Below are 22,734 nucleotides of genomic sequence, written 5' to 3' on the forward strand. Positions count from 1 at the left end.
AATGAACTTTTTTTGGATAGCCTCAATTCTGTTAATATAAATGTTATACCTTGGGTTCCATACCTGCGATGCATACTCCAGACAACTTCTAACATACGTACAATATAGTATCTTGATAGTTTTTGCATTTTTAAAGTCCTTTGATGAACGCATTATAAACCCAAGACTTTTTGAGGCTTTTTTAACAATATTATTGAGGTGAGTGTCAAAAAGTAGTTTTGAATCGTGCGTCACACCTAGATCACGGATTGTGTCGACCATTTGCAAATTATGTCCCTTCAAAGAATAATTAAAAGTGATTCCTACCTTTTTTCTAGAGAAAGTTACAGAGAAACATTTAGCGGGATTTAAATCCAATTTATTTTGTAAACAATAATTATCTAGCCGCTTCAAGTCAGCCTGTAACTCTTCGGCATCTGCGACGGTTCTTATGGGCTTATAGATTTTCATATCGTCAGCAAAACTTAATACCTTAGAATGATAGAAACATGAGTCAATGTCATTAATAAAAATCACGAAAAGGAGCGGACCTAATAGAGACCCCTGAGGTACTCCACTAGGCACAATGTTCCAACTAGAAATGAAATTACTGACTACAACAGCTTGAGATCGGTTGTTAATATAGGAGGAGAACCATCTTAGAAGATCACCATTATTTTAATGTAAACTGTGGTTAACAACTAATATTGACCAAGTACTTAGAAAAAATTAAATTAACTGTCAGTCAGCGAAAATTAGGTAATTTGTAAATTATATTCAGTCAACAAAGAAACTGTTGCTGCTGTTGCTGACCGTACGTCACCAGGACTCAGCCAAATGGAATGCGTTCGGAAATCAAATACGATGCAGCAGAACGATCAATAAAGAACAGTTAAAGACAATTTATTTACTCGCGACCTCAGCACCATGATCAGAATGCACTGATGACATAAGGTAACTGCCATATTTTATGCATGTCAAAGTAATAAAATTCATACCTACAAAATAGAATTGAATATCAGTTTATTCGACGTACAATTTTTTTTTTCTCGATAGTCATAATATTACTCTACCTCAAAACTCCAGTGAACTCGAGAAACTCCAGTGAACCGCCTATTAAATTACTCTTAACTACACTCACGGGCAATGAAAAAGTTTCACTCTCAAAATGCCGACATCAAAAAGATTTTTACAATATTTCATTTAAAATTTTAACAAAATACCTATTACCGTTTAGTTGGTAATATGCTGATGGTCTGTTAAGTGTACTCCAATGTTGCAGAAGGCGACATTAAGCTAACATTTCCCGTTTAGATGTAGGTAATTTAGGTATACGTTTATTTTATAATATTATGTATAAGTAAGTATATATTCTAGTGTTTAACAATATAGATATTAAACAAAATTAAACTGTCCTCATTGTCTTTTGCACTACCTATCACTTTCTCCACAACGCCCAAGGTTAACTGGAAGAGAATGCTTTTAGCATTAAGTTCGCCTATGTACAAAATTAATTTATGTGCAATAAAGAATTTAATAATAATAATTTAGTGTTTTTCTCAGTGGAACCTTTTCATTGCCCGTGAGTGTACATAGAATCATGATTCGTACACAGATTGAAGAACTACCGATAAATCGCTACATTTGCCTTTTAAACTCTATGCAGTTTGATGAATGCAATATTCACCAACTAAAAACTTAAATATTGTGGTCAAATTCATTTTGTGGGTGGAACTCTTTCATTGCTCGGTTTCAGTAAACCATTATTAGTCTATGACTAAACTAACTATTTTATTCCCAAAGTCTGCTCTTATAACATAACTCCGCAACTCAGTAAAGTAAATAGTAATAAATATACGAAAATTTGTGCAGGGCGCGGGTCTTAAATTACCAATATCATAATGTTTTTGGGGGATTTATTGCCATGGGAAAATAGCCTTTCTCAAAAGGAAAATAAAGTTGTATGCAATTATTAGTTGTTTCTATAGGGAATGTCAAAAAGACAAATATACTCAATCAATTCAAGAATACTTCGACTTTTGTAATTAGACTGGTTTGACCGTTGGCCAAAAATGGTGGTACTTGTAAGTTTACTAAAGAGAAAAAGGAGGTTTGCTTGTACCTATGTATGTACTATGTACTTGCTAAATTTAACTACTTACCCCTTTGGGATTAAGTACTTACGTAACATCTAGCTTGTTTCGTTGCGTCTATGAAAATATAATTTTTTTGTTTACCTGTAACATAAAAGAAAATAATTAAAAACTATAAAGTAAAAAAAAACTATAAGTAAGTAATATTTAGGTACTTTATAATATATGTATATTCATTCTTAGAATAGGATAGAATAATATATATTTTTTTACTAAATTGGATAATTACAATACCTAATTAAGACACCATAAAATATCAGGAAAGACTTTCAATACTCCAAATTACACTATTTTATACAATGTACAGAGTTGCTAAATATTTGTCTTCTCTACAAAATGTTTCTTCAGTTAATTAAACAAAAATATTAACAACATCACCCTGTTTTGAAATCCTGCTCCAAAGTCGGGCCAAACTTTCAAATGAAATAGCCAATATAATACTTATATATAATATAACCTACCCTACCCGTATATTGGCAATTTGACTAATTAAGTAAAATGGCTCAATTGCATCGCCACATGTACGCAATTTATTAATGCAAATAAAACTCAGCTTAATCCTTAAACCATAAGGGGGTGGTGGTGCATTGGTTAATGTATCGCTTCTCAATAAATTGGTTCATGCACACAATGATATCGATTCTGAAGGTAAATTTTAGAGTTGTCAAAACAAAAACTTATGTAAATATTTCGTTTTTTAATATAATAAAAAACAGAAACAATACAAAATAAAACTTTAAAATAAGAACAGTACAAAAAGGCGGCCTTATTGCTTATAGCAGACTCTACCAGACAACCTTTGGATGGAAGAGAGTATATTACTATCTCTATTGGTCAGAATAAAATAGTTTTCCTATCTAATCAATAAGTGCATACTAGTTAATCGTCTACCGATGACCCCCACGACTAACCCTTATGAATATAGATGGACCCCTATTGAAGGGATACTGGCAATTTTAGCAATTTCCACCCCTTAATGTCTTAGTTAGGGAGCCATGGGATGGGATAGGAAACAAAGTTTAGATTTTACTTTAGGTAGAGTACTTACGAGGTACGTGTATCAACGTTAGTAAATTTTTAACCGACTTCGAAAAAAGGAGTACTTAATTATTTGTTTTAATTCTGTGTCACTTTTCTATTTTTAATCGACTTCAAAAAAGGAGAAGGTTATCAATCCGTCTGTATGTATGTTTTTTATATGAGAAAAAAGAAGTTGTAATCGTAAAATTACCACAATAATTATGAATCGTAAGTTAAATTATGACAGCCACTGCTTAAACGTTATCATTATGACGCCCAATTGACAAACAAAAAAACATCAATTATAAAAAACGTAGAAAAAAATATTCCCACACAAACGTCATAGATATCTATCTCTGTCACTCTCAGCAAAAAAGACGACGAGTGAAAGAGATAGATGAAATAGTCTATGGGGTTTTAAATAGTAGGAACAGATATACTTATTAACACTGTTTAACTCGTTGTTAGGTATGATACAGACATGCGGGTCACAAAACAAGACGTGTTTTTGGAATAAGACATAGATATGTAGGTACTTAATAGTAGTCACATGGAATATTAAGATTTTGTGGGTTATTTTGCAAATATGGTACGTCTCGTACTAGCATTTCCCGCGAGCTTTTTCGTTACAAACTGTAATGCCTGAATTAAACCAGTTATTATTTGTGACAAAAATAGACGGCCGAATGGCGTAGTGTTTAGGGACCCTGACTACTGAGCCGATGGTCCAGGGTTCGATTCCCGGCTGGGGCAGATATTTGTTTAAACACAGATATTTGTTCTCGGGTCCTGGATGTGCCCGTAAAATGACAATAGGCCCGCCCCCTATTACATTGGGACTAACATAACACTCTGGCGAAAAGTGGGTGCAGCAATGCACCTCTGCCTACCCCGCAAGGGAGTACATTAGTACAAGGCGTGAGTGCGGGTTTTTTTTTTTTTTTTTTTTTTATTTGTGACAAAACGCAGCGTATGTGTTACAGGTCTTCAACATCCTGTATAAGATAATTATGGTTACTATAGGTTACTTATGTTTTGTAGTTTTCAAAAATTTAGCAAAACTTCAAATATTACAACGTAATAAAGCTTTTGCCTGTGCATGTGACTACCAATAAAGCTTTTAAATACTTCCGAGTAAACTCCAAATATACTCAACTAAAAAAAACGCTTACTCACTGTCAAAAAATGCATGTTGGATTGTTAGTCCCATTTGATCGCATGGTTGAGTCTTTCTTAAAAAAATAGAAAGTACCTAACATAAGATTATTATAAGATGCAATAAAGTTAACTATTTTTTATCTGTATATTTTTTTAGGAATATTTACAAACTACTTTTATGTAATGCTATGCTGTCTACTACAGGTGCCGAAAAAATATTAAATTAGTTCTATGACATTAGAAAATTCGAATAAATGTAAATATTGCTATACATTTAAAGGCAACCTGATTTTCATAAGTTACTATTACTAAAAAAAACATTTTTCACGTGTCGACAGCAAATTCAACAGATTTCGTACCATTTTCAACCAGAATTGACCAATGCGAGGGCCAAATGTGGAACAACTGAGACAACGTCACTAATACGCATTGCGTGCACTAAGTACTAATATCCCCAAATTACTGTGTAATTTTTCATGGAATTTCATTATGAACGTGTAAGTATGTCTTTATGGTCATTTATCTTCTTAAACCCTCTTAAAAATATTGTTATACTTTTGCCGTATGCGATTCTATGTATAACTTTGTACAGAAAGCTTAGGTAAAAAAAACTACTTTGTTTTTTTTTACGTTTATGAAACTGTTAACCCTTTGCATGTCCTCTCTTCCGCTTAGTTAACCCTTGTCATGTGGCAATAGATATTAACTGGTGACGATATGGGCTTTTTTGGGCTGTGTTGATTCTATTTATTTATTTATAGCGTGGGGTCATATTTGTCTTGTATAATTCTCACCATCTTCGTTTTTTTGTACAACTTGGAATTTCACCATTCACAACGTGTGAATCAAAAGATTAAGAATAATTACCTACTGAAACTTTTAAACGGATCTGTGTTTCAGAAGTATGTCTCGGACCAATGTACATAAATATATTTTTTATTTTTACTGTAAAAATAGCCAGCCCTCGTGCTTAAACTAACAAAAAAAACAAGAAAAAAAACCACCCCATCTGTCACTGAGCTGTCAAATCAGTTTGATGGAAGAGATTGTATCCACTTCGATGATAGAACTAATTACTTTTAAAAAGGGTTTAGAGAAAAAAAGGAAGTAACATGCTTGACACCTCAAGCTAATGAGGTAGAAAAGATGAAATAGAGAATGAATATAGGGTGCTCTGTAAGATGAAGTAAGCATTGTTTTTTTGTTATACAGGGTGTTGCAAAAAGGGTATACTAAGCATAAACCAGCATGAAAAAAAAATCAAATGAAAATGATTTTTTTTTTACGAATTTTGAAATTCTGATTTCAGTTTCAGGCTTAGATATAACATGCTGGACATGCTGGTTTCGGCTTAGTATACCCTTTTTGCAACACCCTGTATAGGTATGTATAAATCTCAACACTTCTCACTAAATTACACTATTACGAGCTATTCAATTAAAAATTACTTACTAACGTAAGTATCTGTTTACAGATAAGTGTAGCACTAACGCGATAAATGCTATAATTAGATATTACCTAGTCGAAGTATTTATTTACACTAGACTTGGGTTAACAAGGCGATTGCGTGACTATATACATGTCGCAGGCAACTGGTTTAATCTCCTGTTTGATTGAACCACTAGCCCGTTCATTGGATGGCGCTATTCAGTTGTATGACTAAAGGACAACTCGTCAAGTCGTTGATTGTAACGTTCGACGTCTTGACTGAACGTCATTCAGCGAAGTCGTTGAATGGGATATAGTATAGCAACTTTGTAATGTCTGGTTAGGGTGAACATCACCAGACAAGAGTCAACAAAAAGGTTATGTTACAAAGCTCTTATCTCACAAAGTAACTAAACAATAACAATAAACGTACCTTCATATTGTTGTTCATAATTATCCAGTTTCGCCACTTTTTTTCTTTGAAACTATCCGCTCGCGGCGTAATAATAGGTGAATCCATGTTGTCACACTATTTTAACACAACTAACGACTATAAAGCTAATTTATTTGCAAAAAACTAACAAAACTAACACGTGCTTTTTGTGTCAGCTGTTAGCTGTTAGACGCCATATTTGTTTTATTCACCACCTGACTGATTTTAAGTCAGCTAACTAGTTGGACGTTTTGTGACGCTTGTACAATCAACGTTCGGCCTAGTCATACAACTGAACAGCGCCATCCAATGAACGGGCTAGTGGTTCAATCAAACAGGAGATTAAACCAGTTGCCTGCGACATACATATTATATTGGCTATGCTATGACTCAAGGTGCACTACACAATATTCAGTTATCTTATGGATAAATGGATGAGGACGGCCGAGGACTGAGTATTGTGCTGCACCTTGGGAGAGACATAATTTGTGGATTAATACGGGATGATGTTGATAAATTATTAAATTAAGAAAATGTTGATAAATTCGTCCGTCACGGACAAGGAACATTATTATTGTTCACAAACAAATTTAAGTCAGCAATAATTTAAACTAATTTTTATATTTATTACCTATTTTATTTTACAAAATGATCCCACTTAATATCCTATCCTAAAGTCAAAGTCAGTATAAAATTAATATAAAAAATTTCTGATGAACGTAAATTTATACACTACTCTCCGTTCGAATTACCAATCCTGCTAATAATATAAATGCGAAAGTTTGTAAGTATGTTTGTTACCTCATCACGTCAAAACGGCTGAACCGATTTTATTAAATTTTGGTATGGAGCTAGCTGACAGCCTGGATTAACACATAGGCTATCGCGGTAATCCCACGGGAAAACTTGAAAAGGCGAAGCGAAGCTCGCGGGAACAGTTAGTTTTATTATAATAACAATATCTGCAACTATTTTCATTAGATTAGAATAATTATAAATATGAGCATAGAATGTCAAGGCGTTTGACCTACGATAATTTATAATGTTACTATGATGTTTTAATTGATGTTTATGTTATCAGAGTTTATCTTTACCCAGGATAAGAGTATGAAGTGATATGTACTAAGTTTATAAACCTTTATAATATTATTTATTTCAAGGTAGCAATACCTAGGTACTTACTTTTTTATTTTATTTATGGTTATATTTGCGATTTTATTCTCGTGTGCCTAAGTTGTTTTCATATTTTATAGGCAACTAGCTGTCCCCGCCAGCTTTCATAAAGGTGACTTCATTTTAAGTAATGACCTTTTCTTAAGTACCTAGGTTCTTATTTCCTAAATGTATTTTAGTATACTTTGTTTTGCAATACCATGGTTACTAAACCTAGATTATGAGGAAGGGGACAGTAACTGACTCCTACAATTCAGTTTTTACTAGTTCAGGATTCCTCCTCACTTAAAACAGTGTAAAATTATTTTGGTAAATTAATAAATACTAATACTTTAAGTTATCACAATATTATGAAAACATTCAACAAGTCCCACAAGTTATTCCAATTTCAAACCGGTCGGTTTCGTAACGGCTCTCAACTAAATATATATTTAAATCAATTCATGAGTCGATTCATTCATAATCGATAATAAATCCTGACTCGATGATTGATGTGCGCGAGCGCAGAATGAAGCATTGTTCTCTTGATTGTAATACTAAAGTACTTGGTTTAATAGGATTTATATATCTGTATATTATTATATAGGTATACCTTAATGCATTACCTTTTTTGAATGAATCTCGTGTGATTCGGATAGATGCTAACTAGCGCTGCTATATGAAAAATAAACATACCGTAAGTATGTATTTGCTTTTCAATAAATTGACAGGACAAAATATTCGCTATGTAATTTCAAAAATTTTAATGCTATATACAAGATGTTGCAAAAAGGGTACTTATAGTGAGCTGAAACTGCCCTACGTGTGCAGTCTGCCGCATGTTATATCTAAACCCAGAAATGAAATCAGAATGTCAAAATTCGCGAAAAACAACCTTTCTTCAACACCCCGTTTAGGTAACCATATTTTATTAAACTATTATTTTATGTGTTAACCGTCCTTTTTTTTGTTAGATTAAAAAGATAAAACAGTATAAGATATTGCATACAATAAATTCCTAATATAACCTAATAAAACCTAAAATAACAAAGGTCAATGTTAAAAATGTCTATTATTTAATAACATACTATGAAATATGATATGTTGATAATATGTTTAATGTAGTCAAAGAATTTATAATTACACAATGTTTACCTGCCATCCAAGACCAAGGTCTAAGTAATTACTATGTTTGTGTTATAATTAATTTATGCAACGCATGACCACATCGCTTATTAATAAAACGGTAATATTTATTTTAATAAACTTAACTAGTTCCCGCGAGCTTCGCTTCGCCTTAAAAATTCCCGCGGGAATTCCGGGATAAAAAGAAGCCTATGTTCTTTCTCAGGGTCTAGACCATCTGTATACGTTCGTCATTCAAATCCGTTCAGTAGTTTTGGCGTGAAAGAGTAACAGACAGACAGACACAGTTACTTTCGCATGTATAATATTAAGTATACTTAACTAGTATACATAATAAATATTTTGTCTAGAATAAGAAGAATGAGATAAGTATCTTCGTGAACATAGATTAACGATACACAAACAAGATGGTGGGTCACATACAAAAACAAAGCAGAAAACTGTCCGCATTTTTTATACTGTCCAACCGTTTTAAGTTCAACCTAATGACAACCATTAAACCCACCAATGAATCACAGGTCTCCTAACTAAACTAATTAAAAATAAAAGCTCAGTGGTAGAAGCGGGGTGTTATTTATCTAGCCATTTCTCTTACACTGAAGCTCCATCTTGTTCGTATATGGTTCTATCAAAGCTCTCGATAGAACTTCATGTCGTTCACTGCCAATTTTCACCTTAACTCATAGACAACAGAAATGACAACGCATTTTTCCCGCCTGTTGCCGCTTTCTTTCAATCTAAAGAGGCCATTTCATCACTTCCTACCAGCATTCCCTGACCCCTGATACCTTTTACCCTCCATCTTCATACAGTCCCGACTAAGCTGGTGGGACCGGCTCGTCTTATCAACGTACTTTGATAAGCTTACGTTCAACACGTGTTTTATGAATGTTGCGTAAAGATATTTGCTCTATTATATTATGTTGTAAGGTGAAATTCTTCTCTATGGTGATGTAAGGTTGTTTATGATTTTGAGGTTAGATTAGAGATTGTTCTTTGTATTTATCGTGTAACGAGCTTTTGGACCTTGGTGTTGTTTTTCCTTTATAAAGGTGAGGTCCCATTGGTGCGATGCGCTGGCGTCATAGCTAGCCTTTTCCGTTAACGTGTAATTTGGTGCTATGTCACTGGAAGTTTTATATAGCTGATCCTAAAAGAATTTTTATAGCTTAAAATTTAGGTAGTACTTATAATTATTTTCACCTAGTCAAATTTAATGTTAATAGATAATTAAATTTTCACTGCATGATGGATATTTTAATATAATTATACTTAATTTTCTGCAAATTATTTTTATATACTTACTTTTGGAAGAGCGGTCATATCCTAATACAGGTTTTCAAAACTTAAAAGGATGTGGCCTTACATACTTGTAACAAATAACTTGTGTGAAATGTTAAATACAAATACCTATGTACAAATTATTTATTCAAAAAATAAATGATTTGTACATTTATTTGTATTTAACTTTTTCATTGCTCGCGAGAGTAAAAGTATGTCGTCACAATAAAACTCCATAAGTAATATTTCTTATCAATTCCCCGTCCAAGGCTTGGCCATCTCATTATACTAACAGGAGGGAGTGCCACAGTAATTAACATGAATAGAACTATAGTTTTTCCCTGAAAACCAGAGGTCAACGGTTTTACTGACTTGATTTATTAGTTCACTGTATATGGTGATGAATTAATGGAAGGTTATCATTGTCAGTGATCAAAGAGAATGAGGGTCAATGTACCTACATTCTGGCGCAAAAAACCTGATCCCTCCGAGTGACAATCGACTACTATTTTTTTTTAAAATATACAATAGCCATCAGGCGTACACTAAACAAATATTACGAAAAAAAATACAACTAAGATTCAGTGTAAACCCAATTACAGGCTATCACAACATGCATGACAATACCTAACCTAATAACTTAATATATTACATTTGTTTCTTAAAATAATAACAAATAAGTAAGTACTTATACCAAATTTTAAACATATACTTAGGTAAGTAAACATTTATGCCGAAGGTCCCGAGATCGATTCCCGACTGGGGTAGATATTTGTACTCGGGTCACGGTGTTAATAATTATGAATTTGTATCAATCTATGTATCTGTATGTACAATACAATATCAGCTGTCCGATACCCATATACAGGCTCTGTCTAGCTTGAGGTCCGATGGCCGTGTGTGAGATATCCCCTCATTATTATTATTATAACATTATCTGAACAGACACACACGTTAACACGCCAAACGCACAGCACCCCTTTTTCCGTTGTGGGTAAAAGCTTTAAATTATTCCGTGAGATTTGAACCAGTGTGCGTCATTTCAAATTGTCTTTTTGCGAACACAATTAGAAGTTACTTACAAAAGGGGGAATATTTTCAGAGTCCGTCACCGTATGACTCATGAATTCATGAAAGACTGTTTTTAATTAAGTTCATGTTTGAGACTGTTTTTACGAAAGCGCTTAGGTATTTAAGAATTTAAGTCCAACTCAATGCCAATTTAGCCCATCATAGCGCTGCATTGAACACTGTAGAAAAATGTAGCCTTTTAAAATAAATAGGCCATGGCTTTGGACTTTTTCCCGAATGAATTGTATAGTAATAGTAGTAGGTATGTAATATGTATCTTATGACTGACTTATTTTTTTCTCAAAATTAGTCCAGCCGTCTTCAAATAGGCACGAAACAACACTTTCGCCACAACATGGAAATGTCCCCCGCGGCGGCGGTGCCCTCCATGTTGCAGGCAAACCGTAGCTTCAAGCACGTTCGAGAAATGCCCAGTTGGTCTTCAATAACGGGTAACGTAAACAAAGTGAGTTAACGTGACGTGTGGCGGTGTAGTCAGTTCACTGTGACTTGTCCTGTGTTCTCAATTTAGAAATAAATAGCAGAGTAGCTTAAAGCAAAAAAACTTCTTTTTTTTATAAAATGTCAAATAGAATAGAAGAGAAGGGGTTTCAGGCGTGTTTTGAGTAGAGACTGACGCTAATCTAACTGGTTAATCCTTTGTCGCGGTGAAAAACCTAATCTAGCTCTAGGGCCCCTTGCACCATCAAATTAAATCTAGATTTAGTGTCAAATGTCGATTTAAGAAACGTCAGTCCATATAAAATTTTACACTAAATCGAGATTTAACACTAAATCTAGATTTAATATGTTTCTGCAAGTGGCCCCTAGTGTTTGTCACCGACACGATAAGAAGCATGTAAATTTTAGATCAAATACCTACCTATAAATTTAAATTTCTTTGCCTGAGAATCGCTATAATATTTTTTTTAGTTATAGTTCGCCGCCATTAAAAATTATACTAAAATAATAATAATAATATTTAATATACATTTTCCTTTTCACGTTAAAGTACGTTAACTGACTGTACTAAGTATTTGAACTCTAACTTTCACTTTGCCCTTTTGTGACACATGTTAGTATAGGTACTTAAACTTCAAAGGCATGATAATTGTCATAAAAATCTGTTTGCAAAATACGTAACAGATAATAGAGTCCACAAAGCTAACTTAGCAAAAGAAAAATAATAGGTAAATAATATCCATCTTTTACCTGTAACAAAGAGCGGTGGTAGCTCAGTCGAGTAAGCGCCTGCTTCTCACACCTGAGATCAAGGTTCGAATCCCGTCTCTGATGTGTACCAATGAATTCTTGGGAATGTATGCACAATCGCTATAACGGTGATGGAAGACATCGTGAGGAAAACTGCACACCTAGATGTGTGAACCCTCCAACCCGCAGTGGGCCAGCGTGGTGGGAAATGGCCCAAACTTAGGAAGGCAGTTCAGGCTAGGAGATACGCTCAAAGGTTCCATTCGAGAGAGCCAGATGCTAGAACTAACAAATAAGTCCCCCCCACAGAGAATAGAATAGAATAGAATACTAACCTGTGCATCGTGAGACGGCTGCGATCGCGAAGAACGCCAGAACCAGAGACAATCTCCTCAATTCCATCTCGTACTTTCACGAAACAGTTGAATTCACAAAACGACACTGGCTGTTAACACTGTTTTTTGTAAAAAAGAAAACTCTTCTTTATAAGACACTCCCACACTGACACTAAAGGCACTTTTTTCAGGCACTTGTCAAACGGTGAGACCTGGGAAAAAATAGGAATATTTAATATAGGTAGGTATTTAAAAAAATAGAGATGCAGACGCCCTAGAAAGTAGATAAATATAACTATTTTGGTTCTGTGTTCATTATCATTTAGTCGGCTGTTCTGTGCATTTCGTTTGAATACAATTTACCTTCTTAAGGATGTATTCTTCAGACACTAGAAGGTTTATTCTAGCTTAAACAAAAAACGAGCGAACAAAAATTTTCACGCAATCCTTAAGTTTAAATCGTTTAATACATCGAGGAGGTAGAGTAGCTATTTTGTTAATTATTTTGTTAATGACCGCCTGATCGTGTAAATGATACCAACCTAATAATAAAACTTTCCCCCTTTTAATCGAATACAACCGCCTTGGAAACCGCAACCTCTTTCAAAATAAAAACAAAAAAAACTGGTTTTAATCTCATCCCAAGGAGAGCGGCATTTAATATTTTAGTTTTTTTTAATCTGACTCTTAACCACTAGAAGCCCATATACACCAGTGAGAAGCTCGGCCATATGTTGAATGCTATAAATAGTTAGGTAAACTAGATAGGTATTATATAATTATAGGCAATTCGGCAATTTACTTAGTACCTACTTCAATGCTGAAAACGAGGCATTAATTTGATCTTCAAAAATACCCTTCGAACACCAATACGTATTCTGAGAACCACTACAGGACTGGCTGGCGAGACGGCATTGAAAAAAAACAAACTTCAAAAAAGGAACATCTTCAAACATGGCCGCACGGAAGGAAGTCTAACAGTAAACCAATAAATTGTGGAACGTTTATTTATAATCATAATAAGATAGCGTCTGTTGCTTCTAAGCACACGTAAGTGATTTCTTCCTGTTCTGTTTAGGAATGAATGGGTTATAAGTTTAGTAGGTATAGGTACATAGGTATATGTACAGTAAGGGGCACATAAACCTGACCCCCCCACCCCCAGAAGCATTATTACTATGAGAGGGGGGTAAGGTTTCTCTGCACCTGACCGTACCTAGATAATAATTTAAAGTACACTCAGCAAAAGATACATTTATATATACTGCGCAAAACCTTACACTTTAATAAAAACCCTTGGAAATTGTGTGTATTTAAATTACCGATATAAAATTTATACTTTAATATACTTTAATTTATACTGTTGTCTTGCACTGACACTATACTGTCAAAGCAAGCCAGTAACACATTTAAATAAGTTTAAATGTCTCGAGTCTTTGACCGTACTGTTGATAATGATGACTTTTGTAGTTCTTCTAAAATAAAGATCAAATTAACTGAAAGCCGATACTCCCAAATGAAGTGACATCTATGAGGCACTTAACACCAACTTAAAAACTAATCGGAAACATAAAATAATATCCGTTTAATATAAGTAAGAAGACACGTTCGTGTAATTTATACCAGCTTTAAGATAATTTGTAGCTATAAATTACTTTTAAAAGCTTGCTTTATGCAGAACCAGTTTTCGAAGATTTTTCCCATGACTTTCTTGTCTTTGCTTTGGTTAACGATAGGATATGTTCAGCTTCATTATATGCATACGTACATGATTTGCAGGCATATTTTGTCTTATGAAAACGTAAATTTTTGAATGAAGTTAATGAGCAGTTTATTAGTCAGACAACTTCAGACAATGTACAAATACACTCACGGGCAATGAAAAGGTTCCACTGAGAAAAACACCAAATTACTCCTTAACGGAAAAAGCTAGCTTGTTGACACTTTCTGCAACATTGGAGTACATTTAACAGAGCATCAGGATATTACCAACTTATAATGGTAATATTTTGTTCAAATATTAAATTAAATGTTTGAAAAAATTGGGGTCGTTTGGTGTCGGTATTTTGTGAGTGGAACTTTTTCATTGCCCGTGAGTGTAGTAAGAACAAAATTCTTACTGCAGTTTTATGCTTTTAGATTGACGTGCATGTTATGAAAGGTCAACTATCCCACAACACCCTAAAACATTCCAAAACGTCTCGATAACGTAACAGGAATCATCTTAGCTAAAGCGAAGTATAGGTCGCGAAGTATCATTGCACCTAATGTTGTGATCCGTATCGCCATCATAAATGTTTGTAAGGCATCAGTCATACGTGGTTTATCACCGTACTCCACGCTACGTTACAGTATTCTTAGAAACAAATAAAATCAGTACTGACCCATATATTTGTACGTAGCATTGCAACATCGCCACAGTTCAACACAACAACAGTGAAATCAGCGTCTTGCTTTGATTAATAATATCATTGAGTTAAGTCTAGTAAGTACCGAGTCATTTTATAAGTATAGATATATGTAGGTATATAGATAATAAATTATAACATTTCCTTCACTCTTAAGGTGAAGGAAAACATCGTGAGGAGGTTTCCTCGATGATTTCCTAGATTCTAGATGTGTACCCCAAAGTGCATACTCATTTATACATTTCAATATGGCGATACGGCTCGAAACCTATCGGGTGAATACGGGCCACGTTTGCGAGTCACCTGTGACTCTGACTAGGTACTTACCCCTTCGAAGATTACAGTCGTTAGCATATTTACGTAAGTACACTTGTCCAAAATTTATAATGCACATGCAGATCTGCACATCTGAATCATTAAATCGTAAGAGCCTTAAAAAAACACTTGCATTTCGCACCTTGTTTGAAAGAAATAGGAGTCAATATCATGTGTCACATAATCGAAAACAACCGATCTGTCAAAGATTTCTATGCGCATTATAAATTTTGGAGCACTGTACCTACATTTGTAATCACTTCTGAGCCTTATCGACACTGTGACAAAGATTCTTAAGCATTGTATAAAATTATCATTCTTTATTTAAAAGTTAATGAACGGATGTAACCTTTAACTTACTTTCTGTGACTACCTACTTAAATGTTTCTCTATTCGTATCGTATTCGTATACATATAATATTAGCTAGTAAAAAAACTTTACTTTCCTCAATCATTTTAAACTTATAAATTCATAATTAGGTTCTAACTGAATTAAAAAATTACACGATACTGTCTTGGTCCAAAATTACTATTTCATAGCCTGCTAGGTAGGTGAAACCTAGCCATCTTACAGGCTCTGTCTTGCTTGCGATCGAATGGCTGTTTATGAGTTGTCGCCACATATTATTATTATTATTAACTAGGTAGGTACCTACAGAATAGTTACTCAATACCTTTTGCAGTTAGATACTTTGTCTCCCTTTATAACACCCCAAATATTACACCAAAGCCGCAATTAGAATTAGTCACGTATTGAAATAGAAAAAAAAACATACAATTGGCTGTTTGACTGCAAATCATAGCCAGGGGGGTAATAAGAAAAAAAAACATGACCATTTACTGAGACCTCTGGTTTGGAACCAAGTGTCCCGGTTCACAGGTCAAGGTTTAGCTGGTTGGTTGCCCTTGACAGACCCTTCCCATAAAAGTTCCATGGATGTTCTTATTGTGATGTCATTGATGACTTGATGACGTCATCGCTGAGAATATTAACTATGAAAAATAAAATAAAATAAAAAGTTTAAAGAAATTCACTATACAACATCTGTCAAATCAATACAAGTTACGTTAAATTTGACGAGCAATTTTGCTAGGATGGTTGATAAGAAGTGCTAATGTTCGGTGGTAGTAGCCCCACTACAGCATTTTATATTTCTACTGAAGTAATACTTGAATTTCTCATATTTGAAACTGCATGACAGACTAACTGTTTAACAACACGGTCTTTATAGTATATTTACCATTAAAATATACTAGGTAAGCAGGAGTCTTTTCTAGAGTATTCCATCAAAAGTACGTATAGATAAAGGTTATAAAGGTACATACATTATATTGATACAATGCGAAATCAAGGTGAAATAGATTACTCGGATCGTTGAATCATGGCCCAAAGCTTAATTCTTTCGCTTTATAATCCGTGCCTTGAAGTATTTTTTTGTTTACCGCCGCGTCATTTATTAGGCTAATAATTCTATCTAAGAGATTATGAGGCTATGGTCATGCGATGTCATTATATAAGGAACCTAGCTACCAGCCTTTCCTAGTACTTATCCGTATAGTCATGAATGAGTAAGCTTTTCTAAAAGGTATACTTAATAATGTATATCTAAGTATTGTTATTGTAGAATAAAAATATAAATGATAAGTACCAACTACAAAAAAATATATAAGTACATGTATATGATTTGCGATATAGTCCAAACAACTTGATACCTTCTGAAGTTTGCTTCGATTATATTTAGTGCTTTGCAATACTAACCAACTGTCAATCTTTGAAAGAATGAATGGGCAGTTTGTTTGTTTGACAAGGTACAAAACTGCATTCGCAGCCTACTTTAGAACTACAACAAGTTTGCTTGAACCGAACTGTTTTTACTGATAATAACGTTATTTGTACAATTGTTTTACCACAAGTGGTCCTAAATTACTAGGTAGTACCTACATAGTGAATAATTCAGCACCACAAACCAGACGCGACTATGCCAATCTGCCTACCCATACAAGCATTTAAATTTAGACTTCAAATAAACAGTTTACTGCCTACCTATGTTTAAGGTAACGTCACGTTTTCGTTTACTTTGTAATAATATTGACAGAGGTAGGACTAACTCACTAGGTAAACCGGTGACCTATATTTACATAAACTATTTGTATGACTGTATTAGGAGTGTGTTATCTGGCTGCTTCTTTTAAACGATTTTGAGGCCCTTTTCGCCTTTCGCCTTTATGACCTTAAAGTGAAATAGGTAGTAGAATGGGGAAGACATCAAATAACTTTTATACAACTATGTAATAATCTAATATAACATAGTATAGTTAGATAGTTAGTAGGTACTTTGAAACGCTTCTAAATATTCTATACCACCAATAAAAGGTCCATACTAATTTGAAGAATGTTGGCCCAGTTTCACACTTGACTAAATTTGCCTGAAAACGAACGTAAATCCTACTTAAGGATATTATAACGCAGAAATCTACATTCAAGTCCTGTTTAACTTGACTCAGGTGTGAATCGGACAGCATTCAGTATTATTTGTATAGAAATTCACACAAGTGCGTCCACTTCATCGGCATTGCCGACGCCGTTTCTCCATACATTTATGACAATCCGTTTGGTCCGATACGTACGAATCGTACAATACAGATAGGTTGACGCTTACCTTAAGGCTTAAACGAACGATAAACTATAATTAGCACAATCCTAGCAAAACTACGCCTCGTTTACACAAGTTTCAACTTCCTGAAGCAGTTATTTTCCTAAATAAATGCCTGAAAGATCGAAAATTTAGAAGATTTTCTATCCTTAACTAACCTGTACTATACTAGACGTAGGTAGGTACTGTATTTTTACGATATCGCTCGAGTGTTAGCTACAATAAAATCGATAATGTTTATCAGGATTTACGTCAATGGCTACCAAACGGCTTTCGCTATTTCTGTCTATGATAACAACCGTTTTTGTACTATAGCTAGAGTTAGTTTTATTACTTCTATGCATAGGTAAGGTTGTGAAAAAATTATGGACTCTATCACATTGTATTAAAAATTTAAAACTACGAAAGATTACTCTCGTTTTTTGTTTAGCTAAGTGCCAATTTCTCCATAGTCTGTTAGAGCATAACCAGGTATTAGTGGTTGACTTATGACACATCTGTCAAGAATTTTATATGTACCTAGATGACGTATAATTGATGAACCAATCCGTGGTCGGTTAGATAACTGGCTATGGAGAAATTGGGGCTAAGTATAAAATTAAATATCCCTTGAGCACATTATTTGAATCTATGAAAGGCACACAGCATGAACACTTTAAAACCGCCTAAAAGAAGTACTTATCAGAATACTGGCTTCTGTACTTATTTGAAGGTACTTAATTTAAATGATTGTATTCAAAATGTAATAATTGAATATATATACAACCATTAGCCCTGCTATCTCCGACAATAATTCTAATTTGGATAACAAGAAAGTGTCCTACTAAACTTTAGCATCTATTGGCCCAGTATTTCTAGTCTAGTTCTAGACAGATAGCCCACCTATCTGAATAGATACTTAGTTACTTACCTACAGAACTGAAAAATAGTTAAGTATTTATACAAATAGTAAGTAGGTATTGCAGAATTTTCAGTGAGCATAAGCATAACTAGGTACTTATAATTAAGTATATTACTTGTAATATCTTAATTCATTTTATTTTTGGCAATGTTTTTTTTTCACTTTTAAACTTGTGAACCCTAGTCCTACTCCTAGGTCATAACCTATAGTTTGATTATTTTTATTTTATTCTACGTGCCATCCTTACTTACGATAGTTACGATAGTCTTGACTGATCTCTATATTGTCTATGTTCCATTTAAGTTTTCTTCGGTGGTGTTAATTTTCCTAACTGATCATGATCACATTTTTAATTGCGAATGCATAATGCATCGAATCGAATACTAATGTAGTATATCGGTTTGTATTAGCGTAACCAGTTCACGTCTTCCCGTCAAACAAGCCTTAAACCTGTTCTCGATTCATTCTACGGAATAAGGTCTTTTACGAGACGAGAAAACTCAGAAAACTATCAAAATCCCACGTGGTCATGCGAAACTCAACTGTATGTTGGACTGAACCGGAGTTTTTAATCGATCGATGTTTCCCCAGATCTCGATTAAAGTTCCGCTGTCATCGGTCGATTCAAATTATCGATTCGCGGAAACTGGTGTTTATGCTCAGGATTGTAATTTTAAAACGGTTAAATTTTGAGCTTGCTGTTTGGTGCCGTTATTTTAAAGGTCGCGTTTTGAATATGTAGAGTTCAGACGTCACAAAACTGTGCTATGAATAATGTGATAGGTAAGTCTGATTCTAGATAGGTTATAATTATCATTTTATACGTTATTAAGTACAGTCAATTTCTTTTTCAAAGTCAAAGTGAAATATTTTTATTCATCGTATAAATAGATTTTTTTTTTATGAACGTCAATACATATTTACAAACTACTCTCCGTTCGGATAAGGGGGGCTCTTTCTGTCTAAGGAGAAGAACGGAGGCAAGAAAATCGTGAGCCTGATCTATTCAAAAAAAAAATCATTGGCGTGTTATATTATTACATATTTAACTAGTCAAAATGTATAAATTTTCTTTATGGATAACATAATCAAACAAAACATAATAATATGATATGACCTACATCATAGTCCATTGCCATTAGGTACTCAAATAGGTAGGTATTCCTATTTACTTGGAGATACCAACTAATTCATTGAGTGATAAATGCGTTTGATAAAAAAACATGTAGCTGATAAAACGTCTTCGCAATTGCATAATATCCGTATAGTCAACTATTTGTTTTTATTTATACCTTCTTTTTATCGTTGTATTTTTTAATGAACAGAAATATACCTTGCTTTGATTGTTTACCTATATGTCAATTGTGAAAATTTCCTTTACTAATAAAATAAATAGGCTGAAATTAATTATCATGCCAGAAATAGCGAGTTAATGAAACACATTATGTAAAAAAAATCTCATAAATTTTACCGACACAAAAAATGGTCATGGTTCCTCTGCAGCTAACTTAAAAATCGTTTTTGTCAACCTCAAAATTAGCATTGCCGTTTTCAAATCATCTTTCGAATTTGACACTAAATACGGATGATTTAGCGCTTCCTATTATCTTTATTCACAGATAACCCCTTAATAGATCCCTATTGAAGTGATGAATAAAGCCCCTCAATATTATATTCACACCTTGCTATTTTACGGATCTTATTACCGGTTTTATCTTGTCCCCCTCATGTTTGCTAAATGCCTTTTTTCAATGTCAAGGTAAAAGTTACCTGAAACTCTCACGGTACAATACTTACTCAGCTGTTCTTTTATTATTTTATCAATTTCGTGTGTCAGCTATAGCGTCAGCTTTTTATCAAGGGACTACGTAATTAATTAGGTAGGTACATAAAGTGCTTGGTAATTATTTTTTTTCACCACGTGTTTTTTTACGATTTATTAATATTAGTTTTTTTTTTTTTCATCTTTTTCACGTTAATACGCGGTAGGTTATTACCTACCCTTAGTACCTATACATCACATTAATTTATCTGTAATATAAGTTTACTATGACCACAGGCTCTTATTAATAAAGCTGTTAAATTAAAATGTCTCCCATAATAAGATCCAGCTTCTCCAAGAACGCATCCTTAAGTCATTAACTGTTATAATTAACTTCAGCATAATATTTTACAGTCGGCAACACATTTTACAGTTCGAACTGTAATAAAAGTGAAATTTAGGTCTCTACTCGGCGGCACTCGGACGAAAATACATCCAAACCCTTTCAGCGTTAGGTGTTATTTTAGATTTTCGCTACAAAACCACGCAGACACAAAACGCAGAACTAAAACATTAATTTTATAAATAACTTCTCCATCTCGACAAACCAAGAAACCAACACAAAATGCACAGAAACGCCGACACTTTTCTTTTTAAAATGCACACACAGCCTTGGACCGAAAAATTTGAATTCCAATACACTTTTGCTGCGGCGCGAAAAATCACAACTCTTTCAAACTTCTCAAATTCCGAACTGATATCTATTCACCAAAAAAAATATTGATCACAGAACGCGTAAAAAACTAATTTTCATACAAAAGTAATTTAAAAAAGAATGACCGAAGTTTGGAAACTGACCGGCAAGGAGCGTGCGTCGTCCCGTTTTCGGTTCAGAAACTCGACTGGCGGCTAAAATTTCCGTACATTTGTCTCGGGGGTACACACCTATGCCGCTTGTGTACGCTATCGCATCTCTAGCGCGTCGCGATACGCGTGCGTTGGTGTGCGTGCTGCGGCTTAGTGATGTCATGATTACGGTTAAATGGGCATCGATGAATTTAAAATGTATTAAATTTACCGGTACTGAAACAAAGCGTATTCTTAACAAGAGGCCTACGGCCTGTATGAAAAGATTATTTTAAGTAGGTATCTTGGAAAATGAATATACGTCAACTGAACATACAGAATATAGTTAAGTCAACTGAACTTACTTAGATAACTGTAACATCCAAGAGTCAATATATTTCTGAATTACCTGCTTGAGTTGAGAATGCTAATGAGCAAGCTAAGGAAGTTTTTTAATAAGTACCTTCCTAATAATTATAGTATTAGTACCTACAGTACAGTCACAAAATAAACCTATAAGAAAACAATAAAAGAAACTAATAAATACATTCAAAAATATAGGTACTTAACTTAAATTCCGTAAAAAGCCATGTTTAACCGGCCATAGACGAATTAAAATTTATGAAAACAGAAGCTGTGTTATTAGATATTATTAGCAGTTGTATTAGATATTTTATTGTTTTAATATGAACATAACTAATTAATCTAATTATATTATTTATGTTTATTTATTTAGTTTTATTGAAAATCCAACGGCGTTACATTGTATTGCTAAGTACAAACAAAAACAGTAAAGCTAATAATAGGATTCACTTAGATTCCTTCCTTTTGTTAAATGGAATAAAGGATTTCTTCAGCTTCAGCTGCTGCAATAGTGTGCGCTTGCCTTATTTATCGATGAAATCTCTACACATCACTACACCATCACACTTACTTAGAAAGCTGACACATACAAATGCTCAGAGCTTTAAGCTGCCAGCGCATTAAGTTCCAAGCTCTCCGTGACGAGCCTTAATCCCTTGTAATAACAGCTATAGTCTATTAAACTTCCTGAATATGTAATTTTGTTAATCTGTAATGAAACTTTATAGTTTTATACTAGGCTACTTGCAATGGTGTGGCCTGTGGTCGTTATTTCGTTTTCTTATTGGCTCGTAAATAAACACAAGTAACACTTTTTTCAAATTATTGTTTATTTTAGCATTGAATACGATTACGACCCTTGAAAAAAACAAACCGAAATAAAATAAGTAGTTGATTTCAGTCGCTATATTTTAATGTAAGTACTTGCAAGAATTTGTCCACGTTATTTACATCAAAGCTTATTATCACTGAATGTAAAGCATTAGGGAAACTTACTGCTATACTTACTAAGGTTCTACCCTTTCGTTTAAATCTCTTCTTTTATAGTAAGCCCATGTAAATGTTTATATTCCGTAAAAGGGCCGACGGCGTGTCAAGGTTTCGAGCATTTTTCTAA

At 33.9% G+C, this 22,734-nt stretch overlaps 1 protein-coding gene across 1 annotated transcript in view; it reads right to left on the reverse strand.

The window, feature by feature from the left end:
* The window catches only part of LOC105389887 (limbic system-associated membrane protein), a 122,669-nt gene extending 101,261 nt beyond the window's left edge, over positions 1 to 21,408 (reverse strand). The window contains exons 1-2 of the mRNA XM_038114621.2: positions 21,267 to 21,408; positions 12,369 to 12,580 (exon numbers count right to left, since the gene is read on the reverse strand). Coding sequence (XP_037970549.2) covers positions 12,369 to 12,435 — 67 coding nt within the window. The 5' untranslated portion in view covers positions 12,436 to 12,580; positions 21,267 to 21,408. The remainder of the gene's footprint in view (positions 1 to 12,368; positions 12,581 to 21,266) is intronic.
* Between the last annotated feature and the right edge of the window lie 1,326 nt (positions 21,409 to 22,734).

Source organism: Plutella xylostella, chromosome 31, assembly GCF_932276165.1.
Source record: "Plutella xylostella chromosome 31, ilPluXylo3.1, whole genome shotgun sequence".
Classification (NCBI taxonomy): domain Eukaryota; kingdom Metazoa; phylum Arthropoda; class Insecta; order Lepidoptera; family Plutellidae; genus Plutella; species Plutella xylostella.